Source organism: Gadus morhua, chromosome 13, assembly GCF_902167405.1.
Source record: "Gadus morhua chromosome 13, gadMor3.0, whole genome shotgun sequence".
NCBI lineage: Eukaryota > Metazoa > Chordata > Actinopteri > Gadiformes > Gadidae > Gadus > Gadus morhua.
In genome coordinates this window covers 12,321,959-12,342,012 of record NC_044060.1, presented here as the reverse complement: position 1 = coordinate 12,342,012, position 20,054 = coordinate 12,321,959, and the positions used below count along the sequence as shown (strand labels likewise).

At 43.4% G+C, this 20,054-nt stretch overlaps 2 protein-coding genes across 3 annotated transcripts; both read left to right on the top strand.

The window, feature by feature from the left end:
• Positions 1-236: 236 nt before the first annotated feature.
• On the top strand, positions 237-12,917 carry zmat1 (zinc finger matrin-type 1). Of its 2 annotated transcripts, XM_030374753.1 has the most exons (15): positions 238-398; positions 1,882-1,982; positions 2,070-2,156; positions 2,967-3,105; positions 3,413-3,655; positions 5,865-5,965; positions 6,053-6,139; positions 6,439-6,577; positions 6,888-7,130; positions 9,341-9,441; positions 9,529-9,615; positions 9,915-10,053; positions 10,364-10,606; positions 10,760-10,850; positions 11,006-12,917. In XM_030374753.1, exons 1-15 carry the CDS (start codon positions 266-268, stop codon positions 11,958-11,960), a joined length of 2,889 nt encoding a protein of 962 aa, XP_030230613.1. In that variant the 5' UTR covers positions 238-265; the 3' UTR covers positions 11,961-12,917. The 2 variants fall into 2 exon arrangements, with proteins under 2 accessions (XP_030230614.1, XP_030230613.1); XM_030374754.1 differs by lacking the exons at positions 9,341-9,441; positions 9,529-9,615; positions 9,915-10,053; ... (1 more) ...; positions 10,760-10,850; positions 11,006-12,917 and adding exons at positions 7,284-7,374; positions 7,530-8,828 and having other exon boundaries at positions 237-398.
• Positions 12,918-15,415: 2,498 nt separating this feature from the next.
• cd8b (cd8 beta) lies at positions 15,416-19,630 on the top strand. Its single transcript, XM_030375788.1, has 6 exons — positions 15,416-15,673; positions 17,350-17,682; positions 18,434-18,511; positions 18,772-18,864; positions 19,090-19,123; positions 19,337-19,630. Exons 1-6 carry the CDS (start codon positions 15,583-15,585, stop codon positions 19,350-19,352), a joined length of 645 nt encoding a protein of 214 aa, XP_030231648.1. The 5' UTR covers positions 15,416-15,582; the 3' UTR covers positions 19,353-19,630.
• The last annotated feature ends 424 nt before the right edge of the window (positions 19,631-20,054 follow it).

Below are 20,054 nucleotides of genomic sequence, written 5' to 3'. Positions count from 1 at the left end.
TGAATCATTAATCAGGTGCCATCGTGTCGAATAATATAAAATAAAATAAAACATTTATATTAAAATGTTTCGTTGTCATTCTTGTCATGATATCTTCTTTGCACTCCGGCTATTGGCGTAGGTGAATGGGCGTACCCAGCCTATTGACACCGGAAATAGCGTACTGGTAGACCGGATAACGCTACAATGCATGACCCTCTCCTCCGCCTACTGTAGCACATAAACCAAATTGCGGATGTGCGCATTTTTCACAATATAGGGAAAAATGGAGGGGCGCGTCTGTGCTACGCAACTCGCAGAGTCAGATGATAACACTTTGAGTAGTACCCCTTTCGCGGCCTCTTTAAACGATGGTGACAAATTAATAAACACTAAAATAAAAAGTGCCCAGACTAAAGGTGAGTTTGTCTAGAAAGCGAAAATCCAGTCATGGTGTCCTAAGTGGAATGCTAACGTCAGCCTCTTGGCTAACTTGCTAGCAACGTCCTTACGTGGGTTAGCTAGCCTCTTAGCTAACTCGAGTTGTTATTTATTGCCTTGCTTGCGTATGAGACTCGCTTGTAGTATAATCTCCCAATAAAACTCAACCAATATAAGTTAGGCCCATTAGAAAGTAGAATAGCAACAAAACGACCCGTGTAAGGGTTCCTTCTGGTGGCTAACTAGGTAGTTGACAGCTAACAAAGCTTACTGCAAACGTCTTCCCTTTTATATCTAACACACCAACAAGTTATACTTTAGGCCGGACCCCCAACATCAGAATATGGATGGGGGATTTTATAGAAGGACCTTGTAAAGGGCTAAAAGCTGGACGATATATTTCGGTTATTTGGGGCTTTAAATGGCAATCTAAGGTGTCAGTTTTAGACCCCTCCCCATTACTATTTACGAGTGTCAAAGAGCCACGGCGGTGTTGCTGGATTACATTTCTCACGTACATTCATACATCCGACACTTTCAAGTTTTTTTCCTCGGAGGAATTTTAAAGATCGATATTGCTAATTAATAAATAAATAGGCTGACTCTTTAGTAGAAAGTCCAATCTTGCCCTCCATGTATGTTTTTTACTGTTATTTAAAAAAAAAAAAAAAAAAAAGGTTGGCATAATGCAACTGTTTTGGAAAGGGTCCACTTATTAACAAGTCAAAAAACTATACTTGTTTGGCGCTTTTGCAAGTAATTCCCTAGCCTGGCGCTGCGTGGTGTCTTCAGAATATGTACCCTTAAGGATAATGTATAATGGGGTACAATCAACTCTAGTAATGATCCCGGAAGTAATATTAAGAAGTACATCTGTAATGTATTATTCATAAAATACAGTATGTTCTGGCATGTTTTTAAATTTGGTTTTTATTCATTCAACATTACAGTACAATGTACGTATGTATTGTCATTTACATTAATCATTAAAGTAGCGATAATTACAGAACAGACTTAATGCTATGATCTGTAGTAGGCTGCAAGTGAACCTGCTTTAAGCAGATGGGCTATGATAAGTACATTTTAAGAGTACATGATACCTGCATTATGTCGGTGGCCCCTCAAAGTAGAAAATTAGCTCAAGGTAAGACCATATGTGGGGTAAATTATTAATGAGCATGTTTATATGGACACGGCATAAGTTATTTCCTAGTACTAGAAATGTGCATGATGCCTATTAGGGACAAGGAATCAAACATTTCCCATAAAAGTCACTTGCTGGCTATTGTTATTGTTGCCAATTTAAAATGTAAAACTTATAAAATATCAGACAAGACCATAAGAATAGCCATATACAGAAAAACTGTGGGCTTTATTTGTACTTTGAAATGATTTATGGTTCAGCTGTGTTTTTTGGGGGAAACTATTTAAACTAACCTTTAACCGTTTTTGACCTGTTAGGTAACCCGAGTGACCAGGACTTAATGAAGGGTCTTCTTTCTGATGACTACTGCCATGTGTGTGACACTGTGCTCTTATTTGAGCCTCACAGACATTATGAGGTGGGCATTGCCGCATGAAATTTAGTGAGAATCCTCCCTTGAATGATAAATAGTCTTTGGTCACATCTGTGTTCTCCTAACCCTAAGGGAGAGAAGCACAACCAGAAAGTGAAGATGTACCTGGAGAGCCAGAGGGCAGTGGGGACCATGAGCAAAGACTCAGGAGAACTCAAGGTAAATGATGCAGCTGAATGAATGATACAATCATTGAGTGATCCTTAATATGCAGTCAACATTTGATCAGAAATAACGTGTGATTGGTTCAGCAATTAAATATCGGAGGACACGTCTGGCTGTGGCCTAGAGCAGCGCCAGTCGATCTTAAGTTCACTGTTAGCCAGTGAAAATAATATTCATAAGCAGTGCCGTGTTCCAATACCCGTACTTCCATGAGTATACTTAAAGGAAGTACACTATCTGCACTACCCGTACTCACTTGAGTACGCTAATTTTTTAGATGTGAGTGCTGTTCCAAATCGAGTACTCTGTGGTGCACTTACCGGAAATGACGATCACGACTGCCGCCGTGGCTCCTCCCCCGCAATAAACATTCCGCTTTGAACGGTGAACTCTTTACGCCTAGCAGCTATAAAAAGCTATAAAAACTACAAAATGACTCTATTAATGCAGGCTATGTGGAAAATGCACCGACTTTGGCTCAGCCTGGCTCCGCCTCTTCCGCTACGTAGCTAAGATGGCTGCCGTCGAGTACGGGGAGTGTCCTTCGATCCACACTTCACGATTAGCCCGTTTTGAGTACGGCATCCGGGTCCTTGAAGTATACTTCTTTTCGCCGGATCTGAATTGGAACGTACTGTGTACTCAAATTTTGGCTAGTAAGTGCGGACAGTACGGGTATTGGAACACGGCACAGCTGTATTTACCATGCTGGGCATCCTGGGAATTTGAGTTCATTGTCATGAATTTACTTAAGTAAAGAAAAGGATAAAAGGTAAAATAGTTCTATGCCTCTGTTTTTCTCAGAAAGATGTGCCGACACACATAGACCTCTTCTGTAAGTTATGCAACATGATGTTCTGTTCCCCGGTGGTGGCAATGTCCCATTTCAAAGGCAAGGTCCATGCGCAAAACCTGCGTAGGCAACCCTTCGAACAATCCAAAGGCAAGTTTTATAATGTCAAGACCAAAACTTTTAAACTCCTTCCTAAACTAAGTGTTGCCATGTTTGTACTAAGTACATCTTAGCATAGCTAGTATCACAAATCTGACCTTAGATTGATGTCGAAAGACTGATGGCAGACAAGCTCCCATCTATGTGATTTCTTTCACTTCATATATGTTTTCAATCTTTCGTGTTGCTAGAGAAGGGGATCTGTATGCGTGTAATTGGCCAGTGTCTGTAACTAAGTCTCTGTAAGGGTTTCACAAAGGAAGTGCTGTTGACACTCAGTCTTGTTTCAACCTCTTAGAGTTGAATCAGCCGGGCCTACCAACTCATTCTGGCCAGACGCAGGCTTCATACAACGTGAGGCCCGCAGTCTGCACCGCAGCAAACCCCGGGCAGGATCTGAAGGACCCCAATTACTGCGCACTATGCTCTGCCCCTTTCAACAACCCCAAGATGGCACTGCAGCACTACAACGGCCGCAAGCACCAAAGGAACAAGGCCAGGGCGAAGGTGATGCAAGGCCTCGGAGAGGATGCCCAGCAAGGTACTGCCCAGAGCATCTGTCTTTACGTAACATTTTTGAGGGAACGTACGTAGTCTTTAACAGTTTGTTAGTGGATGAATCCCGTTCAGTTGCTTCATCCATCCCCCAAAAGCTCAAGCCTTTTGTATTTGTGTGACTCCTTTTGTCTGCAGCAAAAGGTCTTATCTGTCAGGTGTGCAATGCACGGTTCACCTCCGTGGAAATGTATCAGGCCCACATGAAGGGGAACAAGCACCAGGTCAAGTGAGTTCCATTCAATACCATCAAATCCAAGTCATCAAAGTCTCATCAACAATCACCTTTCCAGTTGAAAACTGGAGTGGTTTAGAACCTACAAGATTGTGGACTAAGAATAAGAATGAAAAGGCACCATTAACCAGTCCTGATATGTTGACCAGGGAGAAGAAGGTGATTGACCTGTGCAAGTCTCAACCAAAGGACTACAGCTCCTTTGCGGATGAACTGGCCGACTACATTCAGGTCCAGAAGGCTCGTGGGATCAACACCCCGGCAGCCAGTCACCTGACACCCCAGGGAGGCAAACAGAAGGACGGCGACAGCGCCGAAAGGGATCCAAGGGACAGTGTACATCACAGAATATATGAACTGAACTGTCCCCCAGTCATTGAGCCCCCATCGTCCAAGCCCCTCTTGGGTCCGGGCTACCCGGCTGCTGGCTGGGGTCCTCCTCCATATCAGCCCGGTCCCTCCTTCCCTCACCCAGCGCTCTTCCCAAGCACAGGCGCCCGTTACCCCCCAAACCCTAACCGACCGGGGGCACGGAAGAGGCACAGCGAGCAGTCGAGCTTCTCGTCCTACTCCTCATCGTCGTCCTCCTCCTCGTCTTCCTCCAGCAGTGACAGTGAGGAGGAGAAGAGGAAGGGGAGGAGACACAGGAGCGGGAGGGAGAAGCGGTTACGAGAACGGGACTCTGAGGAGGAGGTTTGGAGGGCGCAGCGACGGAAGAGGGTGAGGCGCAACCCCTCCCAGGAGAGAAGAGGAGGAGGAGGAGAGGAAGGCGGGATCCCTCACACAGAGAGCAGCAGAAGGGGACATCGAGATCCCGTTCGGAAGCGAAGGCCGGAGAGGAGTCACGAGGAGTCTGTGGAGGCTGAAGGAGCAGAAGAGAAAGCGGTGGCTGTGAAAGACATGAAGGCCAGGAATCCTTCAGAAATGCAGAAGGAACTGGTGGCGACGCACCCAGAGGCTCAGATTACCCCTGAGCAAGCAGAGACACAAATGGCCGTGCCCCTTAAACCAAAACCCAGGAAGGAGAAGAAGAAACAACGAGGGATGGAGGACAAGCGGACGGAGGAAGAGAAGCTGTGGGATGAGTCTATGGGCCTGTTTTAGACGCCCAACTCTTAACTTTTCATCAAGCCCTCCCAACAATAACAATCGGACAAATTTCATGAAAAAGTTATTAATTGACTGCCGTCTAAGAAGATCCAGAAATCCTTGTGTTGTCCAAGCATCCTAGTTGGCTGGCTAATTATTTCTATAATTTGTATTAATTAATGGAAAACCTTTGCTGTTTTTTTAATACACCTCTTTTCTTGTCACAATAAAGCTATTTTTCTTTATCATATTAGTTTAATTATAGTTGATTGCACTGTACTACTCATATGTTTACATTTTTTAATATATTATTGATTGTATGTAATTAATATCATGTCAAATATAAGTATTTGCAATTATTCAGGGTCTTTGTGAAATCTAAATTGTAGTTCCTTTAGCAGCCTGTAGTTGGCACTGTTCACCCATGAATTATGCAGAGCAGCATAACTAACGCTGTCAGAATATACTACTTGAATAAGCATGAAGATTGTTAACAAAAAACAACGATAAAAACGACGGTTCTGACGATGGTAGGCTTCACTTACATTTAGCTCATGTACGTGTGCAATGTGCACAGTTTGTAGTTTGTTTGTTTACCTGGACACGGCATAAGTTATTTCTTAGTAGCAATGTGCATGGTCCCTATTAGGGACAAGGAATCAAACATTTCCCAAAAAAGTCACATGATGGCTATTGTAATTGTTGCCAATTTAAAATGTAAAACTTTCAAATATCAGACAAGACCATACGAATAGCCGTATACAGAAAAGCTGTGGGCTTTATCTGTACTTTGAAATGATGATTTACGGTTCAGCTGTGTTTTTTGGGGGAAACTATTTAAACTAACCTTTAATCGTTTTTCACCTGGTAGGAAACCCGAGTGACCAGGACTTAATGAAGGGTCTTCTTTCTGATGACTACTGCCATGTGTGTGACACTGTGCTCTTATTTGAGCCTCACAGACATTATGAGGTGGGCATTGCCGCATGAAGTTTAGTGAGAATCCTCCCGTGAATGATTAATAGTCTTTGGTCACATCTGTGTTCTCCTAACCCTAAGGGAGAGAAGCACAACCAGAAAGTGAAGATGTACCTGGAGAGCCAGAGGGCAGTGGGGACCATGAGCAAAGACTCAGGAGAACTCAAGGTAAATGATGCAGCTGAATGAATGATACAATCATTGAGTGATCCTTAATATGCAGTCAACATTTGATCAGAAATAACCTGTGATTGGTTCAGCAATTAAATATCGGAGGACACGTCTGGCTGTGGCCTAGAGCAGCGCCAGTCGATCTTAAGTTCACTGTTAGCCAGTGAAAATAATATTCATAAGCAGCTGTATTTACCATGCTGGGCATTCTGGGAATTTGAGTTCATTGTCATGAATTTACTTAAGTAAAGAAAAGGATAAAAGGTAAAATAGTTCTATGCCTCTGTTTTTCTCAGAAAGATGTGCCGACACACATAGAACACTTCTGTAAGTTATGCAACATGATGTTCTGCTCCCCGGTGGTGGCAATGTCCCATTTCAAAGGCAAGGTCCATGCGCAAAACCTGCGTAGGCAACCCTTCGAACAATCCAAAGGCAAGTTTTATAATGTCAAGACCAAAACTTTTAAACTCCTTCCTAAACTAAGTGTTGCCATGTTTGTACTAAGTACATATTTTAAGCAAAGCTAGTATCACAAATCAGACCTTAGATTCATGTCTAAAGTCTGATGGCAGACAAGCTCCAATCTATGTGATTTCTTTCACTTCATATATGTTTTCAATCTTTCGTGTTGCTAGAGAAGGGGATCTGTATGCGTGTAATTGGCCAGTGTCTGTAACTAAGTCTCTGTAAGGGTTTCACAAAGGAAGTGCTGTTGACACTCAGTCTTGTTTCAACCTCTTAGAGTTGAATCAGCCGGGCCTACCAACTCATTCTGGCCAGACGCAGGCTTCATACAACGTGAAGGCCGCAGTCTGCACCGCAGCAAACCCCGGGCAGGATCTGAAGGACCCCAATTACTGCGCACTATGCTCTGCCCCTTTCAACAACCCCATGATGGCACTGCAGCACTACAACGGCCGCAAGCACCAAAGGAACAAAGCCAGGGAGAAGTTGATGCAAGGCCTCGGAGAGGATGCCCAGCAAGGTACTGCCCAGAGCATCTGTCTTTACATAACATTTTGGAGGGAACGTACTCTAGTCTTTAACAGTTTGTTAGTGGATGAATCCCGTTCAGTTGCTTCATCCATCCCCCAAAAGCTCAAGCCTTTTGTATTTGTGTGGCTCCTTTTGTCTGCAGCAAGAGGTTTTATCTGTCAGGTGTGCAATGCACGGTTCACCTCGATGGAAATGTATCAGGCCCACATGAAGGGGAACAAGCACCAGGTCAAGTGAGTTCCATTCAATACCATCACATCCAAGTCATCAAAGTCTCATCAACAATCACCTTTCCAGTTGAAAACTGGAGTGGTTTAGAACCTACAAGATTGTGGACTAAGAATAAGAATGAAAAGGCACCATTAACCAGTCCTGATATGTTGACCAGGGAGAAGAAGGTGATTGACCTGTGCAAGTCTCAACCAAAGGACTACAGCTCCTTTGCGGATGAACTGGCCGACTACATTCAGGTCCAGAAGGCTCGTGGGATCAACACCCCGGCAGCCAGTCACCTGACACCCCAGGGAGGCAAACAGAAGGACGGCGACAGCGCCGAAAGGGATCCAAGGGACAGTGTACATCACAGAATATATGAACTGAACTGTCCCCCAGTCATTGAGCCCCCATCGTCCAAGCCCCTCTTGGGTCCGGGCTACCCGGCTGCTGGCTGGGGTCCTCCTCCATATCAGCCCGGTCCCTCCTTCCCTCACCCAGCGCTCTTCCCAAGCACAGGCGCCCGTTACCCCCCAAACCCTAACCGACCGGGGGCACGGAAGAGGCACAGCGAGCAGTCGAGCTTCTCGTCCTACTCCTCATCGTCGTCCTCCTCCTCGTCTTCCTCCAGCAGTGACAGTGAGGAGGAGAAGAGGAAGGGGAGGAGACACAGGAGCGGGAGGGAGAAGCGGTTACGAGAACGGGACTCTGAGGAGGAGGTTTGGAGGGCGCAGCGACGGAAGAGGGTGAGGCGCAACCCCTCCCAGGAGAGAAGAGGAGGAGGAGGAGAGGAAGGCGGGATCCCTCACACAGAGAGCAGCAGAAGGGGACATCGAGATCCCGTTCGGAGGCGAAGGCCGGAGAGGAGTCACGAGGAGTCTGTGGAGGCTGAAGGAGCAGAAGAGAAAGCGGTGGCTGTGAAAGACATGAAGGCCAGGAATCCTTCAGAAATGCAGAAGGAACTGGTGGCGACGCACCCAGAGGCTCAGATTACCCCTGAGCAAGCAGAGACACAAATGGCCGTGCCCCTTAAACCAAAACCCAGGAAGGAGAAGAAGAAACAACGAGGGATGGAGGACAAGCGGACGGAGGAAGAGAAGCTGTGGGATGAGTCTATGGGCCTGTTTTAGACGCCCAACTCTTAACTTTTCATCAAGCCCTCCCAACAATAACAATCGGACAAATTTCATGAAAAAGTTATTAATTGACTGCCGTCTAAGAAGATCCAGAAATCCTTGTGTTGTCCAAGCATCCTAGTTGGCTGGCTAATTATTTCTATAATTTGTATTAATTAATGGAAAACCTTTGCTGTTTTTTTAATACACCTCTTTTCTTGTCACAATAAAGCTATTTTTCTTTATCATATTAGTTTAATTATAGTTGATTGCACTGTACTACTCATATGTTTACATTTTTTAATATATTATTGATTGTATGTAATTAATATCATGTCAAATATAAGTATTTGCAATTATTCAGGGTCTTTGTGAAATCTAAATTGTAGTTCCTTTAGCAGCCTGTAGTTGGCACTGTTCACCCATGAATTATGCAGAGCAGCATAACTAACGCTGTCAGAATATACTACTTGAATAAGCATGAAGATTGTTAACAAAAAACAACGATAAAAACGACGGTTCTGACGATGGTAGGCTTCACTTACATTTAGCTCATGTACGTGTGCAATGTGCACAGTTTGTAGTTTGTTTGTTTACCTGGACACGGCATAAGTTATTTCTTAGTAGCAATGTGCATGGTCCCTATTAGGGACAAGGAATCAAACATTTCCCAAAAAAGTCACATGATGGCTATTGTAATTGTTGCCAATTTAAAATGTAAAACTTTCAAATATCAGACAAGACCATACGAATAGCCGTATACAGAAAAGCTGTGGGCTTTATCTGTACTTTGAAATGATGATTTACGGTTCAGCTGTGTTTTTTGGGGGAAACTATTTAAACTAACCTTTAATCGTTTTTCACCTGGTAGGAAACCCGAGTGACCAGGACTTAATGAAGGGTCTTCTTTCTGATGACTACTGCCATGTGTGTGACACTGTGCTCTTATTTGAGCCTCACAGACATTATGAGGTGGGCATTGCCGCATGAAGTTTAGTGAGAATCCTCCCGTGAATGATTAATAGTCTTTGGTCACATCTGTGTTCTCCTAACCCTAAGGGAGAGAAGCACAACCAGAAAGTGAAGATGTACCTGGAGAGCCAGAGGGCAGTGGGGACCATGAGCAAAGACTCAGGAGAACTCAAGGTAAATGATGCAGCTGAATGAATGATACAATCATTGAGTGATCCTTAATATGCAGTCAACATTTGATCAGAAATAACCTGTGATTGGTTCAGCAATTAAATATCGGAGGACACGTCTGGCTGTGGCCTAGAGCAGCGCCAGTCGATCTTAAGTTCACTGTTAGCCAGTGAAAATAATATTCATAAGCAGCTGTATTTACCATGCTGGGCATTCTGGGAATTTGAGTTCATTGTCATGAATTTACTTAAGTAAAGAAAAGGATAAAAGGTAAAATAGTTCTATGCCTCTGTTTTTCTCAGAAAGATGTGCCGACACACATAGAACACTTCTGTAAGTTATGCAACATGATGTTCTGCTCCCCGGTGGTGGCAATGTCCCATTTCAAAGGCAAGGTCCATGCGCAAAACCTGCGTAGGCAACCCTTCGAACAATCCAAAGGCAAGTTTTATAATGTCAAGACCAAAACTTTTAAACTCCTTCCTAAACTAAGTGTTGCCATGTTTGTACTAAGTACATATTTTAAGCAAAGCTAGTATCACAAATCAGACCTTAGATTCATGTCTAAAGTCTGATGGCAGACAAGCTCCAATCTATGTGATTTCTTTCACTTCATATATGTTTTCAATCTTTCGTGTTGCTAGAGAAGGGGATCTGTATGCGTGTAATTGGCCAGTGTCTGTAACTAAGTCTCTGTAAGGGTTTCACAAAGGAAGTGCTGTTGACACTCAGTCTTGTTTCAACCTCTTAGAGTTGAATCAGCCGGGCCTACCAACTCATTCTGGCCAGACGCAGGCTTCATACAACGTGAAGGCCGCAGTCTGCACCGCAGCAAACCCCGGGCAGGATCTGAAGGACCCCAATTACTGCGCACTATGCTCTGCCCCTTTCAACAACCCCATGATGGCACTGCAGCACTACAACGGCCGCAAGCACCAAAGGAACAAAGCCAGGGAGAAGTTGATGCAAGGCCTCGGAGAGGATGCCCAGCAAGGTACTGCCCAGAGCATCTGTCTTTACATAACATTTTGGAGGGAACGTACTCTAGTCTTTAACAGTTTGTTAGTGGATGAATCCCGTTCAGTTGCTTCATCCATCCCCCAAAAGCTCAAGCCTTTTGTATTTGTGTGGCTCCTTTTGTCTGCAGCAAGAGGTTTTATCTGTCAGGTGTGCAATGCACGGTTCACCTCGATGGAAATGTATCAGGCCCACATGAAGGGGAACAAGCACCAGGTCAAGTGAGTTCCATTCAATACCATCACATCCAAGTCATCAAAGTCTCATCAACAATCACCTTTCCAGTTGAAAACTGGAGTGGTTTAGAACCTACAAGATTGTGGACTAAGAATAAGAATGAAAAGGCACCATTAACCAGTCCTGATATGTTGACCAGGGAGAAGAAGGTGATTGACCTGTGCAAGTCTCAACCAAAGGACTACAGCTCCTTTGCGGATGAACTGGCCGACTACATTCAGGTCCAGAAGGCTCGTGGGATCAACACCCCGGCAGCCAGTCACCTGACACCCCAGGGAGGCAAACAGAAGGACGGCGACAGCGCCGAAAGGGATCCAAGGGACAGTGTACATCACAGAATATATGAACTGAACTGTCCCCCAGTCATTGAGCCCCCATCGTCCAAGCCCCTCTTGGGTCCGGGCTACCCGGCTGCTGGCTGGGGTCCTCCTCCATATCAGCCCGGTCCCTCCTTCCCTCACCCAGCGCTCTTCCCAAGCACAGGCGCCCGTTACCCCCCGAACCCTAACCGACCGGGGGCACGGAAGAGGCACAGCGAGCAGTCGAGCTTCTCGTCCTGCTCCTCATCGTCGTCCTCCTCCTCGTCTTCCTCCAGCAGTGACAGTGAGGAGGAGAAGAGGAAGGGGAGGAGACACAGGAGCGGGAGGGAGAAGCGGTTACGAGAACGGGACTCTGAGGAGGAGGTTTGGAGGGCGCAGCGACGGAAGAGGGTGAGGCGCAACCCCTCCCAGGAGAGAAGAGGAGGAGGAGGAGAGGAAGGCGGGATCCCTCACACAGAGAGCAGCAGAAGGGGACATCGAGATCCCGTTCGGAGGCGAAGGCCGGAGAGGAGTCACGAGGAGTCTGTGGAGGCTGAAGGAGCAGAAGAGAAAGCGGTGGCTGTGAAAGACGTGAAGGCCAGGAATCCTTCAGAAATGCAGAAGGAACTGGTGGCGACGCACCCAGAGGCTCAGATTACCCCTGAGCAAGCAGAGACACAAATGGCCGTGCCCCTTAAACCCAAACCCAGGAAGGAGAAGAAGAAACAACGAGGGATGGAGGACAAGCGGACGGAGGAAGAGAAGCTGTGGGATGAGTCTATGGGCCTGTTTTAGACGCCCAACTCTAACTTTTCATCAAGCCCTCCCAACAATAACAATCGGACAAATTTCATGAAAAAGTTATTAATTGACTGCCGTCTAAGAAGATCCAGAAATCCTTGTGTTGTCCAAGCATCCTAGTTGGCTGGCTAGTTATTTCTATAATTTGTATTAATTAATGGAAAACCTTTGCTGTTTTTTTAATACACCTCTTTTCTTGTCACAATAAAGCTATTTTTCTTTATCATATTAGTTTAAGTATAGTTGATTGCACTGTACTACTCATCCGTTTACATTTTCTAATATATTATTGGTTGTATGTAATTAATATCATGTCAAATATAAGTATTTGCAATTATTCAGTGTCTTTGGGAAATCTAAATTGTAGTTCCTTTAGCAGCCTGTAGTTGGCACTGTTCACCCATGATTTATGCAAAGCAGCATAACTAACGCTGTCAGAATATACTACTTGAATAAGCATGTAGATTGTTAACAAAGACGAAGATAAAAACGAAAGTTCTGACGATGGTAGGCTTCACTTACATTTAGCTCATGTACGTGTGCACAGTTTGCAGTTCGTTTGGGGTCAGACAGCTGCAAAGGTGACAACTAGGACACAGTACTTAACATGAACAGATGCTTCAGGGTTTCTTTTCAGTGCAATTTAATTGTACACGTTGATGTTTTGTGCCAATTACTTAATGAATCCCAAACGGTGAAGAAACGGGTAGGTCTCGGTCTTTGTACTATCAGTCAAAATGATTGATGGGGACAAATCACTCATTCCTTTCTGGCACTGCCTCCTATGTTTGATTAGCCTTAGCTTGTCTAAGCATCACACCAATTGCATTGGCATGCCGCTAGGTAAGATCTTTGCATGGTTTTCAGTACTCAACCCGCATTGCAGGAATCAAGCTGTTTGGAATTAAGTCCCTTATCAATGGGTTCCAATAAAGAGCCCAAGCACTTAAATGAATTCATTACTTTTTGGAGAAAGATCAGATGAATACATTGACATTAACTTTTAACAATGATCAACAATGCAACTAAAATGAGGTTGCCGGAAGGAAAATTCAATTATTATCTTTTACTCTGAGAAATTCAACTAAGTCACACAATATGTGAAATGTGAGCCAATGTTGGTTATTATACAAATCATGTTGGTGTATTTGAATCACGAGATTTGGAAGATTATATATAGGCCTATACAATTTCTAACACAAACATATCCCCTTTACTAGCCCTAACCCTACTACTATCACAAACTCTTACCCTACTACTAACATTAACCCTACTACTAACTTACCACTCTACTAACCTAGCCCTAAACCTACTTCCACCACTTACCCTTGTGCTAACACTAATACTAACCCTAATCGTACTACTATTACTAACCCTCCTCCAACCCTACAACTAACACTAACCCTGTTACTAAAACACTACTACAACTAACCCAACTACTAGCCCTAACCGTACTAACAGTAACCCTCTTCTACTACTACTAATAACCCTAACCCTCTTCCAAACACTAACCCTCCTACTAACCTAAACCATGTTACTAACACTAACTCTACTACTAGCCGTATCACCCTATAGAGTACTGTAAAGAACAGCACTGCAAGGCCCACACAGCGCTGTGTGGAGAGTGCCTCTGTAGCCGCCCCTCAAAGCTCCTGTTTTCAAAGAATCCTGCGGTTCTCTCCGCCTCGTGCTCGCATCCACGACCCCCGCCGGGTTGTACCGGTACCCACATCCTCCGTGTTTAGGACTACCATAGGCTCTGCATACACCCAGAACCCTTTTGAAACACAGCCCACACATAGATCACAGGCTACGGAGTAGATTGTAGATGCACTAGGAATTATACAGTATATTGTACAACGTATGAATGCATTGCAAAATTACCACCTGAGCTCTGATACCGTGGATAGAAATGGCTTTAGATATGGTTGTGTAAACTGTGTTGGCTCTATAAGAATGGGCAATAAATCTGGATAACCAAACACATTCATTTGTACTATTCATCTATGAATGAACAAGGCACATTATAGTATTCTTTACAGAATGTTTTTTTCATTTGGTATTGTTGCAATTTTAAAAGAACACAACCCTATAGGACTATATTGGATCTCTTGGGCTCCATACATTACATGAGCCTAACATCCCATTAGATTTGAGTGTTTTAAATCATTTATGCATATATGTTGTTATTTGTGGTAGTTTTTGTAATTACTGCCAGTCATCAAATGTTTGCATTGGATTAGCTATGATTCCTATCCATCTTTTAACACTCCTATAGGTATTCAATTTAAGAATATTCAATTTAACTTTAAGATTAAGCCATTCTAATATATAACCTATTTTGGGCTACAGGCAATAACACAAGGAAGGAATAAGTAATATTTATTAATAATCAGGATTATTTGTTGCTTAGAAACAAAATGTTATATGCTTATCAACAAAGGGCAAATATGTTTTTTCGCAAGGCTTAGAATGCTACAAGTAAGATTTGATTGATAAATGTATTGAAAAACAGTAAACCATTTATACAGATAGGCTACACAACGTATTAATAACTTTGAATACTAAACATTTGCCTAGATAATCTCGAATGATCTCTCAAAACAATTCTGTCTATATTCACGTGGATTGTAATGTGAATAGCTGGATGGATGATTGATGGACAGATGTAGTGGTCTACTAATCAAACCTACTACCCAGTTACAGTTCACATGTGTAGCGGCACATCAAAGTTTGTAAAGAGGCCAACAAGTAGAAGGCCTACTGCGCTCCGTAAAGCCCATGTGATGAACGTATACCATGGCAGGGTTTCTCCTACGCTGGCTCTACTAGGTTGTCAGTAGAGCCCTGAACCCCAGGTGTGTAGGATCAGAGCTCTGCCTAACCAATCCCCAGCTCTATAGTAGGACATGCACTCCAACATGACCTCCCCTGAGGGCTGGGCCATGCAGCTGTCTGGGCAGGGGTCCACACCACAATCCTGCACCCCGAGGCTTGCATGTGGCAGCTTTTTCTCTTTGTGGCGCGTGAAGTTCTGCGACTGAGTTCTTTTGTTTGTTATTTCTTGTTTGTTGTATACATCAGATCTTGGGAGAAGAACGTGTCAAACTGTTTTAGTCCTAGTCATTTTCATGCTCTCTTTGATCGTCTTTGTACCCACATACTGTAGAATATCGTGTAAAGCCACGTTGTTTTGTGTGAATTGAGAAGTATGCATGGAAGTTGTTCCTCACAGTGACTGAGTATCAAAAAAAATAATTGCTGTACTGTTTCCAGTCCTGTTCTGAGTGTGTGTGTGTGTGTGTGTGTGTTTGTTTGTGTGTGTGTTTGTTTGTGTGTGTGTGTGTGTGTGTGTGTGTGTGTGTGTGTGTGTGTGTGTGTGTGTGTGTGTGTGTGTGTGTGTGTGTGTGTGTGTGTGTGCGTGCGCGCGCGCGCGCGCGCGCGCGCGCGCGCGTGTGTGTGCCTGCGTGCGTGTGTGTGTGTCACAGTTGGGGTGTTACCTTGACGACTGAGAGCCCTGTCATCAGAGTTCCTCCCATCCTCGCTGACAGATAGACAGCAGGAAAAGAAACCATCCAACCCCCACTATCACCATCTCCAACCCGAAGACACAGACATGCACAGACACAGGTGCTGCTGGCCACCTGCCAAGATGACCTACTTAGTGCTGGTATGGACAACTGTCACATGTCTCTGCTGGACATCAGGTAAGGCCGATGAAAGTTGTTGCTTTTACGCTGCTTTGTGCAAACGCATCACGGTATTAAGTGTATTCCGGTGCATACGTAGTCTCAGGCCTCATGTGTACAACTTAGTTATTTTGTTGTTTATGACCCAGGTCTAGTATAGCTTGTGAAGCATGTCCTAGGTTTCTTGTAAATGATCATCTTTTACACAAATGTATTGTTATAGTTGTAAATATGGGTTAGATAGTCTAACAATGTCACCGTCATTTTGGAAATTCATATCTCGAATGCTTTTACGTTGGTATTATTCAATGAAAAAGAGAGAACTTCCCTGATGTATTTTCATGTGTATTTAATAATATAATTACCATATTTTATCTTGAGATTTTAGACGTTACTAAAGAAATCTGACAGGGCAACTACCCAAGTTCTCATCAAGGTCTTGTAATGTGTCATACATTGTTGAGACAATAGAGATATCTTTATCTCTATGAATTGCTCTTAAAACAGAGCTTTATTTGGATTGAGACATTTGGTTTACTTGTACCCTTTGGTATTTAAAATGATACGTATTGAGATTGTTACGTACATTCTGATCAGCGGCCGTAAACAACACCAAATAAAGACTATACTATATCTATACTATCTATATACTGTATACTGATATTGAACAATGTGTATAATGTAATATACACTTGATTATATTTCCATCTTACCGAATTAGAACAATCTGAAGCGGCGCGAGGACCTTAACACAGGGGCCAGGTTACATTGATTATTTTCCAGCACCAGTCATATGTCAACATGTACTTGGCTTAAAGTAAAAGTTCTAAAAATAGAGGAGATAACATCTTCTTTATAGAAACCTTTAAGACATCTTCAATGTATTTGCAACACTGCATACAAGGTGAGGTGGTGTCACAATGCTGCCTTTGCATCATGCCAACCTTTCTAAATAAGACTGGAATCTTCTTCATGTGTTTCGCCATGGTTCAGCCTAATTTCCATTCTTGCTTAACATATCTTTTTATGATAATGGGCCTCTGTAACCTATTGGTACATAATATGATTATTGTGTTTACTGATTGTATCTTCTTTATTTTGACGATGTACGTGAATTCCCTGGATAGCCGAATGCGTTTTTGGCATCAGTTTCTAAAGGCTATACCCACTAAGCCTCCTAAAAGCACTTTCTGGCCTTTGGGGTAAACAATCCTTTATCGCTGAGCTTATGATAAACTTTATTGAACATTTATATTTTCAATGCACCATTTCTAAAGTCTAGAGAAGTGTAACGAGTCCGACCCATATTGTCGACATCCACCGGTCATCAAAACAGATAAATCATCTAACAGTTATCAATAATAATATAATTAACCACACTGAAGTGCTGAAGTTTGTAAAGTCTGCGTTCGCAATCTAAATAGATTGCATTTTAGATTTTATCTGAAGCATTTTACAGTAGTATGAGTGCTTTATTTCTCAGCATCGGTGTCCTCAACGCAGAATCGAATCCTGCCCCTCTCAATCCCATGCGTAAGCGATTGAGCTACACAAAATCTCAAGGGATCAAAATAATACCGCTTAGAAGATAAGCGATGAAGAACAGAACTATAACAATACATATTTTAGTTCTCAGTCCAATCCCTAGATTGACCTCCTTTTGACATCTACCCCCCCCCCTCCCCCCCCCCCAGGTTCTGCTCAGGTCCCTGTCCGTTACCCCAAGATCCACGACAGCGAGGCGCTGGCCTGTGGGTGTCACAAGACCTCCTGCGATCTTTTCCTGTGGTTCCGCAGCCTGGAGAATGGAAGCAAGCTGCAGTTCCTGGTGAGCGTGAACAACGCTGACCGCGATTACACCAACCCAGGCTTGGACAAGAGCCGCTTCATCGTCAGGATGAACGCCGGCAAGTCGACGCTGCGCATCGCCAACTTGAAGCGGGAGGACAGCGGCGTGTACTCCTGTGTGTCGAAGAACAAGGAGACGGAGGGCATCGGGGCTCCGGGGGTCCTTCTGCTGCCTGGGGGTCAGTAGTAGCGCCGTGCCACTGAAATTATATATTTGGGGGACACTTTACCCCAGTGTCTCCCAAGTTACTCTCCAGTACCCACACCTCTACCCAGCAGGGAGGGTAGACGTTAGGACGTACAAACCTAGGTCTGACCCGTAGGCAAGGTCATGGTATCAAGTCAAGGTCATGTTTATTTTTAATTGATAGATAGATAACACTTTATTAATATCCGGAGTGAAAATATTTGTTGCATCACAGTTGCAGGGAAAAGAAAAGACGCAAGATATAAAACCAAAAAGTACACAGAAAGTAGTGCTAAAGTAATACTAAGGGAAAATAAATGTTGAAGTAAATGCTAGTTAAAGGTAGCACACCTTTATCACCTGCAACTAGTAGTTGTCTTGGTGTTGCGTTAGTTGAGAGTGTTGCGCCAATGCGCCCGGTGTAAAACAAACGACCGGCAGTACAAAGGCAATCCTTCTTTTTGTCTGACTGAACTGTGGTGCTAGATAAAAGCGATACCGTTATTTCACCTACACAAAGCATCCACTTTGAAAACCATTGAACTAAATGTTATTTTTTCAGACTTCAGCCAATCATGCCCTGGCAATTAATCCCCGTCCTGATAATTAACCCCAAAGGTTAATTATCAAACATAGAAAACAAAACAAAAGAAACGTCCAATGAAATACCCAAATGTCTTACAAGGAAGTGTTCTGTCTGTGTGTGTCGTAATAAACTGTCTGTGTGGACATTTATTTGACAGTGACCCCTCCAGAACCCACGCCTCAACCCACATCTAAGCCGCTCTGCAGGTGCCCGGAGAAGAGCTATAAACCGCACCGTAAGTTACCCAGGCTGGCCCCTCAGTCCGGCCCCAGGGGCTGGCCCCACGAAGATGGCACCTGGAGCGCTTACAGATGCATCAATGTGGATATTGATGGCGTTTTGGTTAAAAAATCAAATCATCTTGAACATTGCAGATTGTCCGTTTACGTTTCAGTCTGTATGCCCATATCCATACCAAGTCTATGTTTTCAGACTCCTATGTGTGACAGGCTATGATGCTGTGTTAACCTTGAAAAATGTATTGTTTTTGTTTAGCAAAGGGCTGTGACTCCGATGCCTTGTGGCCATCGGTGGGCATCCTGGCGGGCTTGGCCCTGGCGCTTCTCGCCACACTGTACTACTTCAGCCGTGAGTAGGCCTCCCACTTTAGTACAACAACAATGTAAAGTTACTGTCAGCCTTCTTTATCAGATGCACAGAATACTGTTATTAGAGCGTCATCTAAAAATTGGAACTGAGATGCAGTTTGTTTGATAATTTGTCAAAAGAATATGTTGCTTGTGCCGGGGTACGATGAATGGAGCGTGTTTAATGATGACTCTTATTTTGATTTGTCTCCTAATTCTCGGACAGGGTTACCCAAGAAATGCCGCCACCACTTTGTAAAGTAAGTAGACAAACACAGATAGCCAGGCTAGTGTACAGCACGTATCAGCTACATGTATTATATAAATTGCTTTAAGGATCGTTATTTTCATGTTATTTATCACTTTTGACTTGTGCATGTAAAACATGTATGTATGTATGTATATGTGTATCAAAGTCTGTCAATGTCTACCATGCAATATTAATCCTTTGTTCTTTATTGTTTTCTCTATAGGAAAGATAGAAGATGAGACTAAACTAAACCAATCGATCTAAAGCTCACATCATACCGTGTTGGTTTTGTACCCCATGTATAGAATTCATGCCCCCCATGGTTTTTGAATGATGCTAATGCCACGGCTGTGCTAAGTGAGTGCTTATTAGAGACTTGCACCAACTTTGAAAAGTACCACTGAGGTTGATGTGACTGAAGTTATTTCTGTATGTAAATAGAATGTCTTGTAAGTACAATGAATGTTCCTCTTTTGTATTGACACATTTATTAAAATGTTTAAAATCACAATTTGAATGTAACGACTCTTGTCTATTTTATTCATTGGTCTTGTTTGGGGCTTTTCATTCATTTAAAATGTGTGGAAGACATTTGAATCAATCTAAATATTTGATAAAGAGAGAGATCATGTTAAAGACTTGATGAAGATAATTCATTGGCAGTGCTTGTCAATCATCATTGTTTGACCGTCTATTTAATGTTAACAAACTATTACAAAATTGTGTTATTGTCCAATAAATCCTATAATAACTTACTTGTGCTGCGTTTTTTTACCTCAGCATGACGACATGATAAAGTTCATGCTACTATTTCAGATAGCTGGGACTTTTGAAACTCACTATGAACTGCCCTTCCGGATTAAGAGGCATCTACTCAGACAGAACGAAGAATTGCTAGTTCACTAACGAAAATTAAGGGAAGAGAATATATCACTCCAGTT

What these genes read in the sequence shown, in the direction of transcription:
- zmat1 (XM_030374753.1), top strand. Translation starts at nt 266, where the DNA reads ATGGAGGGGCGCGTCTGTGCTACGCAACTCGCAGAGTCAGATGATAAC. An exon ending in AAGACTCAGGAGAACTCAAG is followed by an intron (nt 6,140 to 6,438) that starts GTAAATGATGCA and finishes TGTTTTTCTCAG; the next exon opens with AAAGATGTGCCGACACACAT. An exon ending in ACCCTTCGAACAATCCAAAG is followed by an intron (nt 10,054 to 10,363) that starts GCAAGTTTTATA and finishes TCAACCTCTTAG; the next exon opens with AGTTGAATCAGCCGGGCCTA.
- cd8b (XM_030375788.1), top strand. Translation starts at nt 15,583, where the DNA reads ATGCACAGACACAGGTGCTGCTGGCCACCTGCCAAGATGACCTACTTA. An exon ending in GGTCCTTCTGCTGCCTGGGG is followed by an intron (nt 17,683 to 18,433) that starts GTCAGTAGTAGC and finishes TTTATTTGACAG; the next exon opens with TGACCCCTCCAGAACCCACG. An exon ending in CACACTGTACTACTTCAGCC is followed by an intron (nt 18,865 to 19,089) that starts GTGAGTAGGCCT and finishes ATTCTCGGACAG; the next exon opens with GGTTACCCAAGAAATGCCGC.